Genomic DNA, 20601 nt, shown 5'->3' with positions numbered 1-20601 from the left:
TTGATCTGAAAAGGGCAACTAGCAGAAGATATTTCTGTTGATGGACCAAATTGTTCCTGTACCAACCTTGGCCAATCCATAAGTGCCATCTTGGTCAGTTGCAGATGGTCCTGTTACACATCCATGTTAATTCTAGAGAGAATTCTCAGTTCTGAACACACACAGTTGCTCATTACAATAGGGAGCAGGGAGCCATTTTCTGTGCCGAGCCAAGTGAACAGTGGTGTGAAGAAAAAATGTGTGTTTCTTTGAAAAGAGCAGTTGTCTTCCAGGCGTATTCCAGACCTTTGAAGTTAGATCTTATATGGCATTCCTACATCCTTGTTTTCATTTATGATCAACTTTTTAAAAACAGCACGTATCATTCTTCAGATGTTCCAAAAGAACAGCGGCTTCAGGCAGTGCAGGCTGCCATTATGCTGATGTCCGATGAAAATAGGGAAGTTCTGCAGACCCTGCTCTGTTTCCTGACTGACGTCACCTCGGTGGAAAAGAATCAAATGACTCCCATGAATGTCGCTGTGTGCTTGGCGCCTTCTCTTTTTCACCTCAATATAATAAAGAAAGAAAGCTCACCACGGTAAGCATGTGCTTGCTTGTTCTTGCTGCCTTTTCCTATCTCGAAAGGCAAGGGTTGAATACATAAGTAATCTGATTATCAGGCAAACGGATTTTGTGGGGGGGAGGGTTCAGCATTCATTCAAACCTCTGCTAAGCCAATTGACAGCCTCAAAACATAGGCACAAATAATATTATTTTTTAAGGAATAAAGGCAGATTCATACAGGATTTTCCCCCTGTATGGGAGCACTTCTGTCCTTTGCAGCATGTGCACTAAAAAGGGAACTGAATTGTGAACCTCTAGTAGTTGTTTTTTTTAATGAGCCTCTTGTGGCGCAGAGTGGTAAGGCAGCAGACAATGCAGTCTGAAAGCTCTGCCCATGAGGCTGGGAGTTCAATCCCAGCAGCCGGCTCAAGGTTGACTCAGCCTTCCATCCTTCCGAGGTCGGTAAAATGAGTACCCAGCTTGCTGGGGGGTAAACGGTAATGACTGGGGAAGGCACTGGCAAACCACCCCGTATTGAGTCTGCCATGAAAACGCTAGAGGGCGTCCCCCCAAGGGTCAGACATGACCCAGTGCTTGCACAGGGGATACCTTTACCTTTACCTTTAGTAGTTGTTTTGTCCTGGTAAATATCTGGGGGGGGGGAGAGACTACCAAGGAAGTTCAGGGTATTACACAATGATAAACTTGCCTCTATTCTATTCTATTCTATTCTATTCTATTCTTGCCTTGCCAGCCCCATAGGAGTTTGCGTTAAGTTGATGGCACTTTACACACCCACACAGAGAAAGCGGCTGTTTACACAATTGATCCCTGTGTGCATCCACCTAACATGCATTCATTCCATTCACCGGAACACCTTGTCCATCTTGATCACTGAGAGTGCCAGATCTAGGAAGCTAACATTAGAGAAATTGGCCTTTGTTCTGCCTACAGCAGTCACAATTGAGAGGCCAATAAGGTACAAGGTTGAAGCTCTGGACTATTCTACGTTTTTGTGGATTCCTCTCCTCCCCTGCCGACACACACAAAGTTAAAATTCTGCCTGTAGGTCATCCAACTAAATGACCACTGCGGTATAACATTTAAATTCTGTTTTTAAAAGCATACCTGTCACAACTGTGAAATTTCCCATTCCGAGGCAGTAATGCCTTAGTCACCATGTCTTGTGGTGATTCTGTTTAACCAGGCAACATGATTCTCCCACTTTCAAACTTGCCACATCAACTTTGTGAACAATGTGATAAGCAACAGGGGTGGGCATAGTGACTTTGAGACCCTGCCCTAAAATCCAGGATGGGGCCCCAGAATAACTGCCACCCCCACCCCCCACTGCTGCCTGCTGTGAGCTGGGTGGGACCTCATGGAAACCAGATGCTTGAACACCCAAGAAACTGCTTCTGAGAGAGCTGCCCAAACCAGAATAAGGGTATGCAGCTCCCTCCCCTCCCTCCATCGGGGGCAGGCCTAAGGCCCAACAATAAGTAATCATCAATGAGGGAAGAGGTTCATTAAAACATCAATTATACCATTGCACATCATATTTGATCTAGGAATGTTGTAGCCTGAGAATGAGGAGGGGGTTGGCAATTTAATTCACTGCACAGACAGGTAGTCGCCCTGCTATCTTGTTTCATGGAAGCTATGATGTGTGCTCCTCAACCCCTTTACAGCTTTTTTTTTCCAGTTATGCATTGAGAATATTTAAAGTACACATTTCTCCTCAGCAATAAAAAGGGGTCTTTCTTCCCTATGATGTGATGAAAGCCCAGCATAAAGAACTGTCTGCAGTTCGGTACTGAGAAGTTATAAGTCTCACAACTTTTACTTTCATCTGGGGGGGGGGGGGGAAGAAGACTGTTCCTTTATCTTACTTGAGATACTGAATTCATTTGCAGAGTAATACAGAAAAAATATGCAACCGGGAAGCCAGATCAGAAAGATCTCAGCGAAAACCTGGCAGCAACTCAGGGACTTGCTCATATGATAACAGAATGTGATAAACTTTTTGAGGTGAGTGAAAGATTCAGACAGCATTATTCATGAAGGCAATATCCGTAAGGGAGCATACTTTGAAGAAGTTAACCTGCATAGTTTTTCTTCACTTTTGCCGTGGAATAAGTAGTTTTTGAGTTTGGGGGTATCTATCCAGTTGTTCCAGAAGGCTTTCCTGTGTGTCATTTTGTCCCACCCCTTCTACAGCATTATTTTGTTGTCTTTTTATTTTTATTATAAAAAGAAAACAGAAAAAAACATTAAGACACATTTCAATTTGCAATGTAAATATGTCAAATTAACATTTCTAATTACAAAAAATATATAGCCAGTTACTTTCAGTTCTTCTAAGAATCAATGTAATATCTTAGTAGAAGTGCAAGTGCCAAAAAGTGCAAATTGAAGTAGCCTTTTCTATAACTGCCCTGTATAGCCGAAGTACATTTTACAAAGAGCAAAAAACTGGCATCAAAATCTGTCAATTTCATTAATTCCATTTGAAAGTCAAAACATTGCTCTGCAGCTGAGGTAGTCAACCTGTGGTTCTCCAGATGTTCATGGACTACAATTCCCATGAATTCTACAATGGGAATTGTAGTCCATGAACATCTGGAGGACCAGAGGTTGACTACCCCTGGTCTACAGAGCTCTGAGTGGCGGTATCTTGTGTTCTCCTTCTCAGTTTTTATTAACAACAACCCTGCAGCTCCAGGATAGACTATTGAAGTGAGTGGGGTTAGACGTGTGTAAGTATGCTTAGTGAATCTCATGGTGGGCAAAGACTTGAACTCCTAGTCCCATTCCACATGCCGATCACATCAGGTCTCAATAAATCTAATACCACAATAAGCTATGCAGTAAGATGAGGATTACAGAAAGAGGGTTACAAGGAGAAGACAGCGCAGCAAAAGGATAGTGACACAAGCAATAAAGTTGCAAAAGCCTTATCTCTTATGAAAGCATCCATTCTATCACAGTTTTAATACATTTACAAAAATGGCCTCCAGGGCATTTCCTAGATTGGGGGGGGGCTTCCTGACCTCCTCAGTCAGGACGTTCCAAAAGATGGGAGCCACTGCAGAGAATGCACACGTGGGCAGTTGCAGATCATTACTTATTTTCAAGGAGGCACATTCAAAATGTTTTGTTCTGATAAAGACAGTTTTGGGTAAAACAAAAGCATGTTCTTGATCCTGGGGGGTGTTGAAGAGGCCTGCTGTGAAGCAAAATTCAACTTCTTTTGTATGAAATAACTTGAAGGTCAAGCCATTCTGTCTGTGCCTTCGGTGGTGATGTGGGTAGCAATCATACACAGAGCTTCTTCAGTGTTGGCACTTTGCCTCTGGAATACCCTTCCCCTTGAGACTCACCTGGTGCCTGTGTTGCATCCTTTTAAGCACCAGGCCCAAATGTTTCTTTTTACCCACCTTTAATTAAGAGGTTGATCTTTCAGGAAACTGTTGCTTTAAACTGCCAAGGTTCTGGTTTTTATAATTAGGTTTTTATGCTGGGCTGGGTTTTTAATGGTGGGTTTTAATTAAGGCTTTGTTTTATTTTATCAGTTACCATGGTCAGAATCTTGAAGAGGTAGCTTTAAAATGTTTTAAATAAATAAATAAATAAAATTGAGGGCATAGTAGAATTCTTTGAGCTAAACAGAATCTCACTTGGGAATTCACAAGGTTGAATTTAGACCTAATAGAACAGTGTTATGTTTCATTTTAATGGGTCCTTTAGTGTTAGGCAAAAGACAGCAGGCAACATATTCTTAGTATGTATTCACGTAACAGAATTGCAGGGCTTGATTTTTGCAGGTGCTTTTGATGAGGGTACAAACAGCAAAAGGGAGGGTAGGTATTTGTAATTTTATCTTATTTGGTTTTAATCTATAATTGTGTTTTTAATCTGTAAATCTCCTTGAGCCATGAGGAAAGGAAGGATACAAACATTTTAATAAATAAAGAGGCAAACAGACTTCTGAGAAGCAGTCTTGTTCAAAACCATTGATTTGTCCCTGCCACCATCATTTTCTGGAGCAGATCCCACATGACATGGTAGCCCAGTCTCGGAATTCGTACGTGGATGCTGAAGTGCATTCTCCAACTCTGGAGGAACTGGGGAAGCAAATGGATGAAGAACGTGGAAATTACCAGGCCTATCTTGAAGGCATTATTCAGAACCTCTGTAAAGAAGCCAAGGAGAAATTTAAAGGATGGGTCACTTGTTCCAGCATCGAAAATACAGACCTCTCCTACAAGAAGGTAATTACTGCATCCAAACAGTATCTATTAACTCCTACATTATAACTGATTTACTACAGTAAAGATTGTGCTTTAACCTGTTTTTATGGAGATTTCTTGACCTGTATCTCAGCAAAGCCCTTTGTGGGTTCCTTAAAAGCTGCTTATGAAGCTCAGGAGAAGTTGCATCCGACGCATGCAGAAATACTTTAGGTGCACGGGTCATGGTCCGTTCTACACATATCACTAAATTTTCTTTTCTCTTTCATGTCTTAATTAAGGTTGGAGATGGAAATCCACTGAGGCTGTGGAAAGCTTCTGTGGAAGTGGAGGCTCCTCCCTCCGTTGTACTGAACCGTGTGCTAAGAGAGCGCCATCTGTGGGATGAGGATTTCTTGCAATGGAAAGTCATTGAAACCTTGGATAAGCAGACTGAAATCTACCAATTCGTTTTGAATAGTATGGCTCCCCATCCTGCCAGGGACTTTTTAGTCTTGAGGTAAAGTCAGCTGCAGAAGCAAATAAGAATAGGTAGCTACTTCATTGTTCAGCCATATTAACATTTGCACACTGGCAACCTGCTAGTTTAATAAATAGTGACACCATCATTGGTTAAGAGAAACAAGATTTCAGTTTTTGTCAGTGAGTTTAAACCCTGCATTCATAAACAATAGGGTTTTTTTAAAATCATGGTTTTATTAATGGCTGAAACTTGCAGTTTATAGTGAGTCTGCAATTATAGTGAATAATCCAAGCAAAACGGTTCTTCGATAACCGGATAATTGTATAAATTAAATGGCAATAGGGAAAGCCATTCTCAAGATGAGAAACTCAATTCTTCCCATTTTTTCTAACTTCAGCCATTGAAAGCACATATTATGAGTTGGTCCACCAAGCTCCCTCATTCAGGCTTCAGGCTGCCAACTATGGGCCTGGAACCATTTGGGTCTTGCCGTTTGGCTCAAAAGCGCATGCCTTTGGCCAAAAATATGTGCAAGCAAAGAAACAAACAGAACCCATCTGCTGCTAGCAAGAATCGTGGGATCAGTGTTATATTTATTCTTTGTGGTTCATGAGATTGACATTTTAACCTCGTTTTAAAATTATTTTAAATTACCATTGGTTGTGATCTTTACAAATGCTTTTAAATAAGTAAAATTGCTACACTTTAAAGAGAGGAGAGAGAGAATTAGACACAGGGATGCCATTTTTAGAAACCGGCCTGTGTCTGTTGTAGAGTCTTATTGCACTTTAAGGGTTTAAGCTTGCCTGTTATTCACTGCTTTTCTAAATCATTGGCTTTTATTCTTCTTATTGACTGATTTATAAACTAATTCAACATTGTCACAAAAGGAGCTGATTTCCTCATATCAGATCCCCCCTTCACACACACACGTATAGAAGCATTGTGTATAGAGAACTTTCACCTGGCGGATTATGCCAACAGATAGGAAACATCTGCTTAGTAAAACTAAATATGACACTGACCCTGAGACCTGCAACTTTCATTTATATTCTGCTGCCTGACTCTACCTTCAGTCTAGAGGAGTTGCTCTAAAATGTTCCAAGGACTCTTTCAAAGATTCCCCTGAAGGTATTTGCTATCCCGTGCCATTTCTTTGTCCATCAGGAAAGATTTGGGGTCTAGTTTTAAAAATTATATCCTGAGACATCCCTGTTTGTACTATGTGTAGGATGGAAACTGACAAAATCAGTATAATGCATTACACAAATGCCATATAGCTGCTATTTCATAATCAAATTTACTTGGTAACATTTTTATATGATGTTTGAGTTCATGGGTTCCAACTGAACCAATTTATTTTCTTCCTTTTGTGCCTGCCTAACTGATGACTACTGAGTCGCTATTTAAATGTGATGCTGTCTGAATTTGCCCATATTAAGTGCCTTACTTAAAGTATACTGCTTCCACTGCAGAGATGTTATGGATGCTTAGTTAGAATGCCAGATAAGAACAGCTTTCTCGGGTGTTGCTGCCAATATCACATTTAAATCAGGTGTGACTCCAGGGATTTCAAAAAGCAATATTTGCCCTTATTCTTCTTTGTCTGGTGACCCAACAAAGGGTTTTCAAGACAAGGAGAGGTAGTTTGCCACTGTTTTCATCTGCAGACTCTTCATTGGTGGTCTATCTTCCAAGTATCCTGCTTAGCTTCTGAAATGTGACAAGATCAGGCTATATCATGCAGCCTTCCCTCCAACCGTTTATGCACTGGAGGTTTCATGCTGGGCTGCAGGCTGGAGTTTTAGTTGTGGCAGGTTGCCCCACCTCTTCCTGCACCCACACGGGGGAGCATTTGGCCCGGTGTGTCTCATCTGCCCCCGATTTGTGCTTCTGCTTGGGAGCTGGGGCATTGAAGTTCCCCGTGCGTAAACAGTCGCCCTGTCTCTCAAATTTAGTCCTCATTAACTCTGTGGCCCTCTTTGACCATTGCTCCTGCTGTCTAGCACTCAGTTGGACTCATTCAAAACACCTCCAGTACATAAGTTCATGTTTTGCACTGAATGAGGAGCACATTCACTAATGAAAGACAGGATAGATGCCAGGTGATATGCCTTTTTAAATGTTGTTCTTCTCTTTTAAGTCAGGAACCCAAAGGCTGAACAGAAAATATTAAAATTAGATATTTATTATTTAGTGCACATTAAGATTAAAAGCAACATCAAAATATAAAAATCAGAATCTGCAATATTGCACATACAATCTCAAGGGTTGCAGATGGTTTCATCATAGACCAAACAGATTTCGGCCCAAAGGGTCTTCATCAGTGGTCAAATATTAATAACATTGCCATTATATACACACATATGATATATTATAATATTGCAATAAGACCTGGTTTGTGGCAAAAGAATCACAAAATGTGAAGCTCTCAGTCATATATAATGATTATTCCAGATGCAGAGTTTATAAGAATCAAAACTGTTAAAAACCACCACTCTGTTCAAGGCCAAAATTCAGTCGTGTGTGTGCATCCTCATGTGTGAATATGAACCAAAAGAAAGTGATTTTGGTCAAAATGCATGCAATATTGTTCGCGCAATATTTCTTAGATTCCGATTTTTATATTTTAATGCTGTTTTTAATTTCCTTAACGTGCACTAAATAATGAATTTTTGTATTCTGTTGTTAATATTTTTTGTTCAAACTTCGGGTTCCTGACTTGTTTTCTCAGGTTGGCTTTTTGTTCCCTTTTTGTTTTGCGCTGTCTCTTCTAAGTAACATTTCATTTTAACACCCATTTTTACAGGACATGGAGAATGGACATGCCCAAGGGGATGTGTATATTAGTGACTGTTTCTGTGGAACATGAAGAAGCCCCTCTGATGGGAGTTGTGAGGGCAGCTGTTCTAGATTCCCAGTATCTAATAGAGCCTTGTGGCTCTGGGAAATCTCGCCTGACGCATATCTGCAGGGTTGACCTCAAGTAAGTTCAACCGGTCCCAGAATTCTAGCCATTACAGTTCTTGCCTGAAGCCAACATTTCTGGGCATTGTGTTTAATCAGGAAAGCACAATTACTTCTGTCATGAAAGGTTACGTCTGATGATTTAACATCAAGTTGTAACTCAAAAACAGATTTTATAAACCTGATAAGAATCTTGCCCTGGCATATTTTTCTCTGTTATGAGATCATCCCTGGATTGTTTCCTTGGGTTCTGTGCACCTCCCAAATTCCTGGTGGTTACAGCCTCATTTCTGATTACTTGGGTTCAGGAGATCATCCACATGCAAGTTGGGTGGGTCATCAACTGGTTCACAACATTTCCTTCTGGGCGCCCCCATGATTCTACATGGTTGGAAAATTCTCCTGCAGGTTTCATAACTTTTAAAATGACAATACAGAGTTTTCTCCATACTAGAAATGTCTTGAGTATATTTAATCTGCAGTTCAACAATGGTATTTTATGCCACAAGCAATCAACTCTGTTTTAAGTGACTATAAGAACTTCAGTGGAGCAATACTATCCTATCTATATATATTACTCTGACTACACAAAGAGTAGCTTGCGGTGGACTCTACTTTAGCAAGGACTAAAATCATAAAATGCTCATTGGGTTTTTTGCTATTTATGTTATGTACAAATGCCATTGCTTAATAGCGCCATCTGCTTATCCAGTCTTATTAACTCAAATACATTGTGTCAAAGAGATAACCTAACTATACAGAAATACTTAAAAATACATTCACTCATGGGCTGCACTTTCTAGGAGAATCTAATCACTAACGGACTAAAATATAACCAGGAAGCTTGGGCACACTTTTGAGGGAATAAGTCCAACTGTAGGGGTGTATGGGAGTGAATAAGATAGTACTTGTGAACATGAGAAGGTTCAAGATAGAAATCTGAGCTGTACAGTGAGGAATACAGCTATTGTCCATTTGTAAACAGCAGGTGTTCTTAGGTAATAGAGTTATTTATTTATATTTTTATACCATCCTTCCATATGACTCTAGATATAGATGAAGGATATAGTCCCAAATATATCCCTTACCACTGTTATTGTTATTTAGGCAGGTTTGGTAATGTCAGTGGATGTAAGACTGTGTGAGACCCAAGTCCCATTATCTAAATTATAGTCCATATTTCCTTCCAATGCATGAACAAAGTGGAAATGTTTGTTCCGGTCATTGGAAGCTTCAGAATATATATTCTAACAATTGTATCATCAGGCCTCTGCCATGTGGTGTTTCTCTAATGCTGACGGAAGAATGCATGACAGCATGCCCTCTATTTCCGTATGTTAGTATTTATAACACAGCATTGGGATAGAGGGGGGAATACAATAACTTTTTTCTCTTTACTTCCTTCAGAGGTCATTCACTGGAGTGGTACAATAAAGGCTTTGGGCATCTGTGTGCAGCAGAAGTTGCCAATATCAGAAATTCATTTCAACCCCTAATTGCTGAGGGGCCAGAAACAAAAATCTGAGCAACGGAGATGTTCTCTGCATGCCTTAAAGCCACTGGATTTCAGCCTACCTTTGTGCAATAGCCAAGCAAAGAGTTTATTTTTATTTTTTTATTATTGGACTTACATACCGCCCCTCCCAGCCAGCCAAGATCGCTTGGGAAATGCTGCCCTGGTCTGGAAAAGTCACTCACTTACCTTCGTGACCTTCCTCTGTTTTCCTTTGCTGAAGAACACTTTGCCAAGAATTTTTTCATACTTTAAAAGTACATCATTGCCCTTGTGTGTGTATTGCATAATTCTAATATTTAAAAGCTTCTAAGAAGCTTATTTTAAAAGTGTAAATAATTGATGTAAAAGTGTACATACTTTGCTATGTATAAGATCTGATATGTTTATACTGTATATAGACATATGTATATATGTTTTGCATATAAGCTATTGCTTTCTAGGGAAAACTTTCAGCATCTGTTTAAAACTGTCTTTCACTTCGTTAGGATCAGAACTTCCCAGTTGTTGTAAAATGGCCCTTCTATTCTTAAAATAGTAACTTGAACATGAACCTTCTCTTCTGCTGCTGCTGCTGCTGCTGCATTGTCCTGTTGCAGATGTGGTGCTCCACAGCAGAGTGCACTTCAGAAGCTTATGTAAGGCCAGCATCTTGCCAATCCGTCGACCCCTGACAAGATACACTCCACACTGCAGCACTGCAATGGAGGACTACTCAGTGAAAACGGAAGAATTATATGGTTAGCAAAGACTAGAGCACTTGAGCCTTCCCCATGTTTGAAATGGATTTCAAGGAAGTGCATGGAGGTAGACATGCAGAGGTGAGAAGGGTCTGTAAAGAGAAGGGAGAACAACATGGTTAAAAGCAACGAGCAACAGAATGCAAATCTAGCCAGGTGTTATTCAATGTCATTATTTGGGTGTTGTCATTGCTCAGCAAAAAGGTGGCTGCTACAGCCCCAGAAATCATTCCTGCTGCTTTGAATAATGGAATAGACGAGTTAAGTGATCAGCTGAAAAGCCTGCTATTTGCAATATTCAGAATGTTTCCTCAAACTAACTTTTAGACTTGCTGTGCTTAAAGAAAAGTGCTTTGAATGGGGTAAGTCAACAGCTGAGTCTGTGTATCATCACAAAATGCAGTAGTACACAGGTATCCTGAAACCTTTGCTCAGAACTGGAAGTTAAGGATGGCTCTTTGATCCAGCAATCCCCATGCAGTCCCCTTGACACCCAAAGGACTGCAAATAATGAATAGCTCATGGTCTGTAGCTGAAAAACCCCATCCCAAACCCCAGCACATAACAGGCCAAGTCTCATTGAAATTAATAGGACTCTCTGATCAATTGCCTCCATTGATTGACAGGCTGAGGAGCAGTGAGTAAAATAGCACGTTGCTCCTTGTGCCTTTTCCCCCGCTAGTGAAAAGGGGGAAAGGCAAGATGCAGCAGCAGAGTGTGGAGGGGAAAAATAGCGCCATGTGATGGGGTGCCCCGAGTGAGAAGCCTCAGACAAGGGAGAGCAAGCCTGAGTGTATCCTGCTCCCACAACCTCAGCCCTCCCCACCCAGGCAGACTGCTTTCCTGCCAGCGCAGGTCTGCTCCCAGAACCATACTCTACCTTCTTTTGCCCCAACGTCTCTGCCACCCCCGAGTGTGCAGGTGGGACCATGGGTGGGGCCATATCCAGCCACCATCTCCAGTGTGCGCTGAGTCGCTTTGCGGGTCACATGGACTGTGTCGCCGGGCTGAGGCTGCCAGGTCACTCCTCCAGGAACCTAAACTGCCCCACGTTCCCCAGCCCCATGACCTCCTCTGCCACCCACTTGAGCCATCGCTGATGCCATCATTACACCAAGGTAAATAACACAACAAACAGACTATCAGTGAAAGTCTTCTGGTGGTGCAGAAGCAAAGGTGGCTTCCCTCTTTGCTGGCTGCCTTTTAAGCCTGCTGGGAGGTCATGCCCTCCCCAATCACACACCTGTGCAGGTAATGCGATAGTCCCTTCCCACCAGCTCCAGCATGAGAGGTGCAGTCTTCTTCCCACCCTGGCACCCTCCAGCCCGAGCAATGGCAGGCCGCTGTTTTATTCTGGCAGCCGCAGTTCCAGTGACACTTAAAATAATATATTACTTTTACAGCAACGTTACACATAACAAGCCTGTATACTGGCTTAAATTGGATTGCTAATCTAGTAAATATTATATAGCAGTTATAAACGAAACATTTTTCCTACCACTATCAAGCACCTTAGGAACAATAGTGAGCAGTCTTTTGTTGTCAAGTATTGAGACTCACCATCTCTTAAGTATTTGCTTTAGAGTTCTGCCAAGCTAACAGCCCTGTTAGAAATCATGGCGAGCCATGTTTCTGCACACAGAATAACCTCAATAGTGATTAAATGTATTGGTAAGCTTTTTATTCTGAACTTTTCAAAATAAGCTTTTTAATGAATTTCATAAATTGAAGAGGTCTGTTAAAAGGTTGGGAAGCAAGTATATTCCTAAGAGTTTTCACTTTCGGTTCTGCATTTGACTTAGACCTTGACTCCAAATATTTGGTTGGGAATCCCTCCTGTTCAGTGGAATTGAGGGCCAAACACTGTGTTATGTGATCTGGGGGCACTTATAAAATGAAACTGGGAACCAGAGAACAGGACAGGCCTTTTCCTCTTTGTGCCCATCCAAGATGCCATTCTCCACTTTGTCCCCTACAGCAGGGGTAGTCAACCTGTGGTCCTCCAGATGTTCATGGACTACAATTCCCATGAGCCCCTGCCAGCATTTGGGGCTCATGGGAATTGTAGTCCATGAACATCTGGAGGACCACAGGTTGACTACCCCCGCCCTACAGGGGGTAATGGCAGCTATAGTTGTGGACTGATTCCTGCCAGGGGAAATAGCATGGGATCACGTATGAATTCCCACCCTACCACTTCAGCCCTACTGTAAATGGTATGCCTTTCCCCAGTGCATTTAATATTAAACCAAACATTGGGATCATGGGTCTCCTATGTAATATGTCATTTGTTCCTAGGCTTCCAAATAAGTATGTTGGATAGCATCCTTCTGCAGGATGCCACTTGGTTTCTCATTCATGAGAACAGGATTCGTTGCTGGTGCTGCAGAGCAATGCCATTTAGGTCCATTGGACATATTCAGGGACTACTTATCTTCCTGAAAGGGAAGCATGCTTTAATGCAAAACCATTTTTTAAAGTAATTTATGGAGATAAAACAAAAAAAATTACAATTTATGTTCTAAGTATACTTTAAACTGTACACTTGGTTTCATACAGATAAGATTAAACTTGGATTCACATTGACTTTGTATTTATTGTTCTCCAAGTTTACTTATTCCGTGTCTGGTCATTCCTTTAACTCAACCAAGATGTACTAGTGAGTTTGATTAGGTAGACTGCCATATGCTACAACAGGACGGCTCAAAGATTTTTCCCAGCGTGGCAATTGTGACTTGCTTTTAACACCTGTATGACAAATAAAAAGTCAGCACATGAGGCTTTTACTAAGAAAATATTTATCTACTGAATTACTGCTTGCCACAGAGGTGTAGCTCTGCAAATAAAATATTAATACAATTTGAGAAACTATAGTTTTACTGTAGAGCACAATGCAGAATTTGTTGACAAGAAGCTACCAGTTTCTAGAGTCTGCAGGTCTTGCTTTTGCTCATTTAGCTATTCAGTGGTACCATACAAGATGGTAAGAACATAAGAGCCTTGCTGGATCCAACATTGGTCCATCTAGACCAGCATCCTGTCTCACACAGTGGCCAACCAGTTCTGGAACTCTTCACAGTCAGATTGGTTTTCACAATCCTGAATAATTTTGTGTCATCTGCAAACTTGGCCACTATACTACTCACTCCTAGTTCCAGATAATCTTTAATCCGCTCCTGCGGAGCGGATTAAATAAAGGAGTAAGGGCTGTTGGGGAGGAGTTAGGGCGGGCTCTGTGCGGGATAAAAACTCAGAGGAGTGAATCAGGAGCCGCAAAGCGGCTCCTGATTCGCTCCTCCGAGTGCCACTCCAGGGCCAAATGTCCAACTGGGAGGCGCGCTTTGAGCACCTCCCTATTGGACACTTGGCCCGTCTCCCAAACGCTGCGCCACAGACTCCAGTCCTCCCGAGCCGCCATCCTACCCGGATGGCCGCCAGGGAGGAGGCTCGCCCCACTTTGCTGGGCTCCAAGAAAATCCCATTCCCTCTGCCCAGCAACTGCCCTTCCCCACCAACGGGATGCACTTCTCCTCGGCCTGCCCTGCGAACACCGCCCGCGCCCTTCCCACCCCCACTCCTGAAGTCCGTTCCCACTCGGCCCAGCCCACACCCTTCCCAACCCGATCCCCAACGAACATCCACTGCTGCCGCCATGAGCCCTCTTCTCACCCCCACCCCCCACTACCTGTTTGCCGCTTTCCCCCGGGCTTCGTTCCTGCTGCTGCGGCCACTCCCAGAGCTCCTCGCCAGCTTACCCACTTCGTGCCCTGTTCCCCGCCGCCGCCGCCACACTCAGCCCCCTGCCATCCAAGATGGCCGCCAACACACCGAGGATGGCACATAGCCGACCGCTGCAACCGTCCCGCCGACCCCTCGCCGGCCGCCCCCACAATGGATGCGCAAGCCGGGAGACCATCGCCGAGCCGCTTGCACGCCACTGCCCTGCCATGACTCCGGACCTCGCCTCCTTTGCCGCTGCCGCGCACCTCCAACCAGCCTTCACCAGCTAAGTGCGCCCCGCCTGGCCAGGTCCACGCTACCGCGCACTCTACCCCACCCATTCCCATTTTCCGCCCGTCCCCACGCTCCGCCCTCCATCTACCCCTCCCTACCGCCGCCACGCCACTTCCCCAAGCCTATCCTTCTTGCCCATTTTTATAAATGGGCTTTGTTTCTAGTTTATGAATAAACAGTTTTGTTATCATTGTCAGCCAGTCATGTCCAACTCTTGGCGATCCCATGGAACAGCCACCACCACTATCCTTGATCCCACACCGCCACCTTCAGCCATGCAATGTTCTGGTCAGTGTTCTTTGGTGGCCTCGTTTCCTTTTTCCACTGACCAATCCTAGCATATTCATATTCTCCAGGGAGCCAGAGTTTTGTGATTTTGCCTACCAATGATATATCTGACTTTATGTGCTGTAGTATTTCCTTGTGCTGTCCACGGAACTTGCAGAAGCCTTCTCCAACACCAGAGTTCAGATAAATAGATTCTTCTCTTGTCCAATTTTTTTCATCATCCAACTTTCACAGCCATTGAAAATGTTATTGAAAAGGCTATTGAAAATGTGATGGATCTAACTAATCTACATTTGGTAGTCAGGCTTATACAAGGATAGATGAGATCTTTTCCATGTTCACTTCAAGCTCCATTGCTGCGTGACCGAGAGCAATTCAACATTTTATTTCTATGCTGCAATCACCACTCACATCAATTTGTGATCCAAGAAAATGAATTCTTGAATGTATTCAATCTCTTCAACATCAATTGTTATTGTGACATATCTGTTTTTTGTAGTGATCATTATTTTTGCCTTTTTAGTGCTTAATGAAAGGCCAAATTTCTTACTTCACTTTGTAATCAGCTATTCTAGGCTTTCCTTAGTTTCTGACAGGAGGGTAGTGTCATCAGCATACCAAAGATTATTTATATTCCTTCCTCCAGTCTTAATTCTAGCGTTTGATTCTTTGATTTCAATCTCTCATAATGAACTGAGCATACAAGTCAAATTTGAAGGGGGGGAATGCAACCTTGGTACACTCTGGCCCCAATACCAATCATTGTGAGATCCCACGGCCCCCACCAATCCCACTGCCCTCACCAATTGTGAGAACTGTTCATTTATTCCTACAAGCAGGACTTTCTGGGAAATTCCAGAAGTGGCAAGCCTGGAGAACCTTCCCCTGATGTTACTTCCTGGCACTGGGATTCAGAGACTGACCGCTCCTGAATGAGGAGGCTTTCCTCAGTCACCATGGCCACAGATAAATCTATCCTCCATCAATCTATCTAATCCCCAAACTAAAGTTCTCTGTTCCTGTGGCCAACACTACATCTTCTGGCAGCAAATTCCATATTTTAATGACTTGCTATGTAAAGTATTTCTGCGTCCATCCTGAATCTATGGGCCATCAGCTTCATTTGATGCTTTGAGTTCTAATATTCTGGGAGGAGGAGAAAAACTTATCTTTTTCTAATCTCTCCACCTCATGCATAATTTTATAAATCTCTATCATGTCCTTAATAATCTATTTTCTGAACTCAAAAGTCTCAGAATCATTAGTCTTTCCTCATAGGGAAGGTACTCCAGTCCCCTCTTTGTGCTTTTTCCAGCTCTACCATGTCCTTTTTGTGATATGGGAACCAGAACTGTTCACAGTATTCAAAAGGAGGCTGCACAACAGATATATATAGAAGCATAAAATAATTTCTGCCCTTTTGCATTAGAATCATACAACCACATAATTGGAAGAAGCCATATAGTCCCTCTTGTCCAACCTGTTGCTCAATGCATGATTAGGCTAAAGCAGCCCCAACACATGTGCATTCAGCCATTGCTTAGAGACTGTCAGTGAAGGGGAGCTCACCACCTCTCAAGGTGCCCAGTTGCAGATTGGTAGCAGCAAAAGAAGGTTCTGCTCAGATTAACAAAGTTGTCATGGCAAAACAGCCCCATAAATAAGTCTAAGGCCATAAAGGGCTTTTGTCTGTATGTTTGTACAGATAAGACATACCATCATCTTCAAAAACCATTGCTCGCTTCCTAATGAAAGACAAGTTTCTGATTGCATAAAATCAACAAAATGAGGCAACTCAGCAAACTCAGGACGGTTGCTGCCTCTTCTGGAAACCATCATCCTGCTGCTTGATAGCTATGCCCCCACCTGCACACTGATTTGATGCATCATCATATTCACCCCAGGCATCTCCACTCACGGCTTCCCAGCTTGATTTCAGAATGTGTAACATTCAGATTGTTTATTTCATTTTAACTTTTTTAAAGCCTGTTATTTAGAGCAAGGGGAAAGTACATGCTTAGAATATATGGACTCCAGGTTCTCCCCCCCCCCCCCCGCCACCTCCACCAGGCTGCTCCGGCCAGGCACCTACCTTTCGTGGCACCAGGCAGGCTGGTAATGGAGGCAGTGGGGGGAAGGAGGCAGATGTTGGGGGTCAGGAGGCGCTTCACGCCTCCCAACTCATCATGCCGGGGACAAGGGGCCAATTGGCAGCCACCAGCCTAACATGCGGAGGGCCCAATCGACAGATTGTCACTACATTTCCATTTGGCTCCCTACATTTAACAATAGCTGAAATTTTATAGAGATGTCTTCTGGTATGTATTTGTTAAATATGTTTTTGTTTAATATGTGTATCAAACACATCTATCATAACATAATCATACCTGCCACTGCAAAGTCAGCATGGTCACTGCATTTTTAATGTATTAATACCTCATTTTTAACCTCATGTTTTGCTATCTGTCAAAAACCTGTAAAATATATAACTATAACTAGGAGCTAAATAAAGCAGCATACGCTGAAAAGTTCAGTTAACTTGCCTCAGTAAATTTATTGAATATATTATTTTTTAATTTTCTCATCCTATAATTCACTGCAACTCTACATTATATCTAATTCTGAACTGGGCTGCATATCAGATTTTTAAAAATTCTCATAACAAGGCAAGGGACAGATTTGTCATATTTTCCTACAAGTATGGGGGAAGAAAAATATTGTGTGTATGCATGTGTACACACACACACACACACATACATACATACAGGGGTTATGGATCCCACTCTCCAAAATAACCATACAAGTAATGTTTGCTTGTTTAAGATTTTTCCATATTACATTGTGAGCTCTCAGTGGTCATTTGGGTGGTCATTTGCTAGGTAACCTGCAACCAACATTGTCAAGGATTCCAAGCCTTATCTTGTGTCAGAAGGGGAAGCGTGAAATAGTCCTTTGGCATAGAGACTTCCAGCAATGTAAAAGGCTCTTCCAGTTGGTGAATACCTACTTGGTTTGCTCATCTCAGTGTAAAAGAGTTTGTGGTTCAACTCAAAAATCACACAAGACTTGGCTCATTTTCTTCCCAAAACATAGGTATGTACCAGAACAGTAGCCACACTCCAAGAAATGCTAATTTTTCTGTTGGTCAAAGTCTGCAAGTCAAGCAGAAAACAAACAGGCAGTTTCCTCCAACCATATACAGTGAAAGACTGGTAAATTTCTCCATAGACACAGGAACCCAGCCAGAAATCAAAACTGAGGACCCAAGGACCTTCTCTCCTGCTCATCCAAAGACCTCCTCGCTCCTTCCCCAGCCATCTACCAGTAACCCCTCTAACAATACACTTTAACCCAAAGATAGAGAAATATATTCCTGTACTAGCAGAATGCTAGAAGAAGAAGAAGAAGAAGAAGAAGAAGAAGAAGAAGAAGAAGAAGAAGAAGAAGAAGAAGAAGAAGAAGAAGAAGAAGAAGAGTTGGTTCTTATATGCCGCTTTTCCCTACCCGAAGGAGGCTCAAAGCGGCTTACAGTCGCCTTCCCATTCCTCTCCCCACAACAGACACCCTGTGGGGTGGGTGAGGCTGAGAGAGCCCTGATATTCCTGCTCGGTCAGAACAGTTTTATCAGTGCCGTGGCGAGCCCAAGGTCACCCAGCTGGTTGCATGTGGGGGAGTGCAGAATCGAACCTGGCATGCCAGATTAGAAGTCCACACTCCTAACCACTACACCAAACTGGCTCTCCTCACCAAACTGGCTCTCCACACGAAACTGGCTCTTCTGTCTAAGACAGAAACAGAACAAAGACACAACTATTGCAGGGAAATGCTGGCTGGGGAAGCCACTTTCTTCAGCCTGTATTTAGCACATGGGTCACTGATAAGCCAAGAGCCACAGCACAGTGACAAAGCTCATTAGTAAATAATGGACCACATTAAGGGAAATACTCCTCAGAGCCTTCAGAAAAAGACTGCAGCAGAACAGCATTACAGAGGTATTTTAATTCCTCCAGGTACCATTTCTGTCACACCATGGAGTGCCGAATACATTATTTATGCATGACTCTTGAGTTCAATTATGGATCTGCAAAGCTCCTGGCTACTTATCCAAAGAATGACACAGAAATTCCTTCTCAGTTTAGTAACCAAAGGCTAGAAAACCTTATTAGATTCACCATTCTCAATGGGTGAGGCTGCAGGGAGAAATGCATACAAGAACGATCAGCTGCAACAGCCAAGGAAGATGACTCCTCAGCTTTACAAATATAGCCACACAGAAAGGCCAATAAAATTTTATATTGTCGCTTGACATTTATACTGAATTTTTCCATACTGACACCATAGTCAATATGATCGCCATCTCCTAAAATAGCGATCCCCAACCTGTGGGCCGCGGACCACATGTGGTCCTTCGACTAATTGGAGGTGGGCCCCGAAGGATGCCTTCTCCCCCCCCCCGGCCCTTTACTTCATCCCCCCCCCAGCCTTTTACAACACACTTTGGGTGTCATTGTCTCCCATCACTCCCAGATGGAACTATCTCGTTGCAGAGAAACAAGCTCAGGGTTCCCATTGATTTGTCATTGTCATGAGTTAAAATTTCCATGAAAATAAAATGTTCCTTATGTTCATTGTTGTGGCGTGTCTGTATCTTATTTTGAAGGGATGTTTAAACATTACCATAGCGATCAGAGAGCGTTAGGGCAGTGGTTGAGAGTAGAGGAGTAAACTACCCCCCCACACCGGGCCTCAGTAAAAGGCGTTGAGTGGTCCCCGGTGAGTGGTCCCCGGTGATAAAAAGGTTGGGGACCACTGTCCTAAAACATCCCTTCAATGACAGAACAAAAAATAGCTGCCTTGGTATCAAGATCCCTTGTTTAAATGATGTGCTTCAAATTACTCTTGCGCTGGCTCATATAATCAGGCAGTGTTAATACAACTAGCAACTGGGAACACTGGAATGGCTGGACATTCATGTTATTGCTGTGATGGGAAGACACTGATCCTTTTATTCATGTACTAGGCAGAAATTGTGTGTATATGCAGCACATTTGGGAGAATGGCACCTGATGAATTCCTGCCTGCATACATCCAAACACCTAAACACCTAAAGCAATGCCATGGTTTATCTAATCGTTTCCACGCTTCCTGCAGTCCGTCTGCATTTGTGAGTGGTGTAACCGCACTTAAAAAGAAGTTTCGTTTGATTCTAGAATGTTCATGTTTTAGAAAGAAGGTGAAACATACTTCCAGTAATATAATTGCAGTCCACTTAAATAAATCCATATTTTCTCATTCCTGTAATAGCTCACCCAAAAATAAATGGCATAGTTTGAAAAGTTAGTTTAAAAAGCTAAAGTGGAGGTTAAAGTGAAATTCCATCTCTGTCAACCATTTCTTTATAGTCCTAGCAACATGTTGTATTGAACTCTCAGTGAAATAATATGTGCAACTTTACTCAGAAACAAGTCCCAGAAGGCGACTCCTGGCTTTCAGTGTTGAGTGCATTATGCCCTGATAATATATCTTCTTATGTTGACTAGCAAAATTAATGTTCCTCCTCTATTCTTATTCCCCTGGAACTTATTTCCCTAATAAGTGAGCTTCCGCTTTTCTGGTCCTGTTCCCCCTCTCCTCACTTTCTCTTCTTCAGTTGTCACTCTGCAATAGTTTACAGTCCTAAATGGAAGAATGGAAGTCAAGTTTTATTGGAACCTCAGAGGAGCACAGATACTTGGAAAGGTAACCATTTTTTTCCTTGGCAGACCAGTTGGCAAGGCATTGAAACCATTGTGCCTGGTTCCTTTCTGTAGTTTCTCA

The 20601-nt window shown here is 42.6% G+C and overlaps 1 protein-coding gene across 4 annotated transcripts in view; it reads left to right on the top strand.

The window, feature by feature from the left end:
* Nucleotides 1-13075, top strand: part of STARD13 (StAR related lipid transfer domain containing 13) — a 147789-nt gene extending 134714 nt beyond the window's left edge. For all 4 annotated transcript variants that reach the window (XM_077341844.1, XM_077341845.1, XM_077341847.1 and 1 more), the window contains exons 9-14: nucleotides 373-580; nucleotides 2463-2577; nucleotides 4599-4820; nucleotides 5081-5298; nucleotides 8072-8248; nucleotides 9637-13075. In XM_077341844.1, the coding sequence (XP_077197959.1) occupies nucleotides 373-580; nucleotides 2463-2577; nucleotides 4599-4820; nucleotides 5081-5298; nucleotides 8072-8248; nucleotides 9637-9754 (1058 nt within the window). In that variant the 3' untranslated portion in view covers nucleotides 9755-13075. The remainder of the gene's footprint in view (nucleotides 1-372; nucleotides 581-2462; nucleotides 2578-4598; nucleotides 4821-5080; nucleotides 5299-8071; nucleotides 8249-9636) is intronic.
* The last annotated feature ends 7526 nt before the right edge of the window (nucleotides 13076-20601 follow it).

The sequence above is a fragment of the Paroedura picta genome, chromosome 6, assembly GCF_049243985.1.
Source record: "Paroedura picta isolate Pp20150507F chromosome 6, Ppicta_v3.0, whole genome shotgun sequence".
Taxonomy (NCBI): Eukaryota; Metazoa; Chordata; class Lepidosauria; order Squamata; family Gekkonidae; genus Paroedura; species Paroedura picta.
Note: the sequence above shows the minus strand (reverse complement) of the source record. Positions and strands in the feature narration are given on the sequence as shown.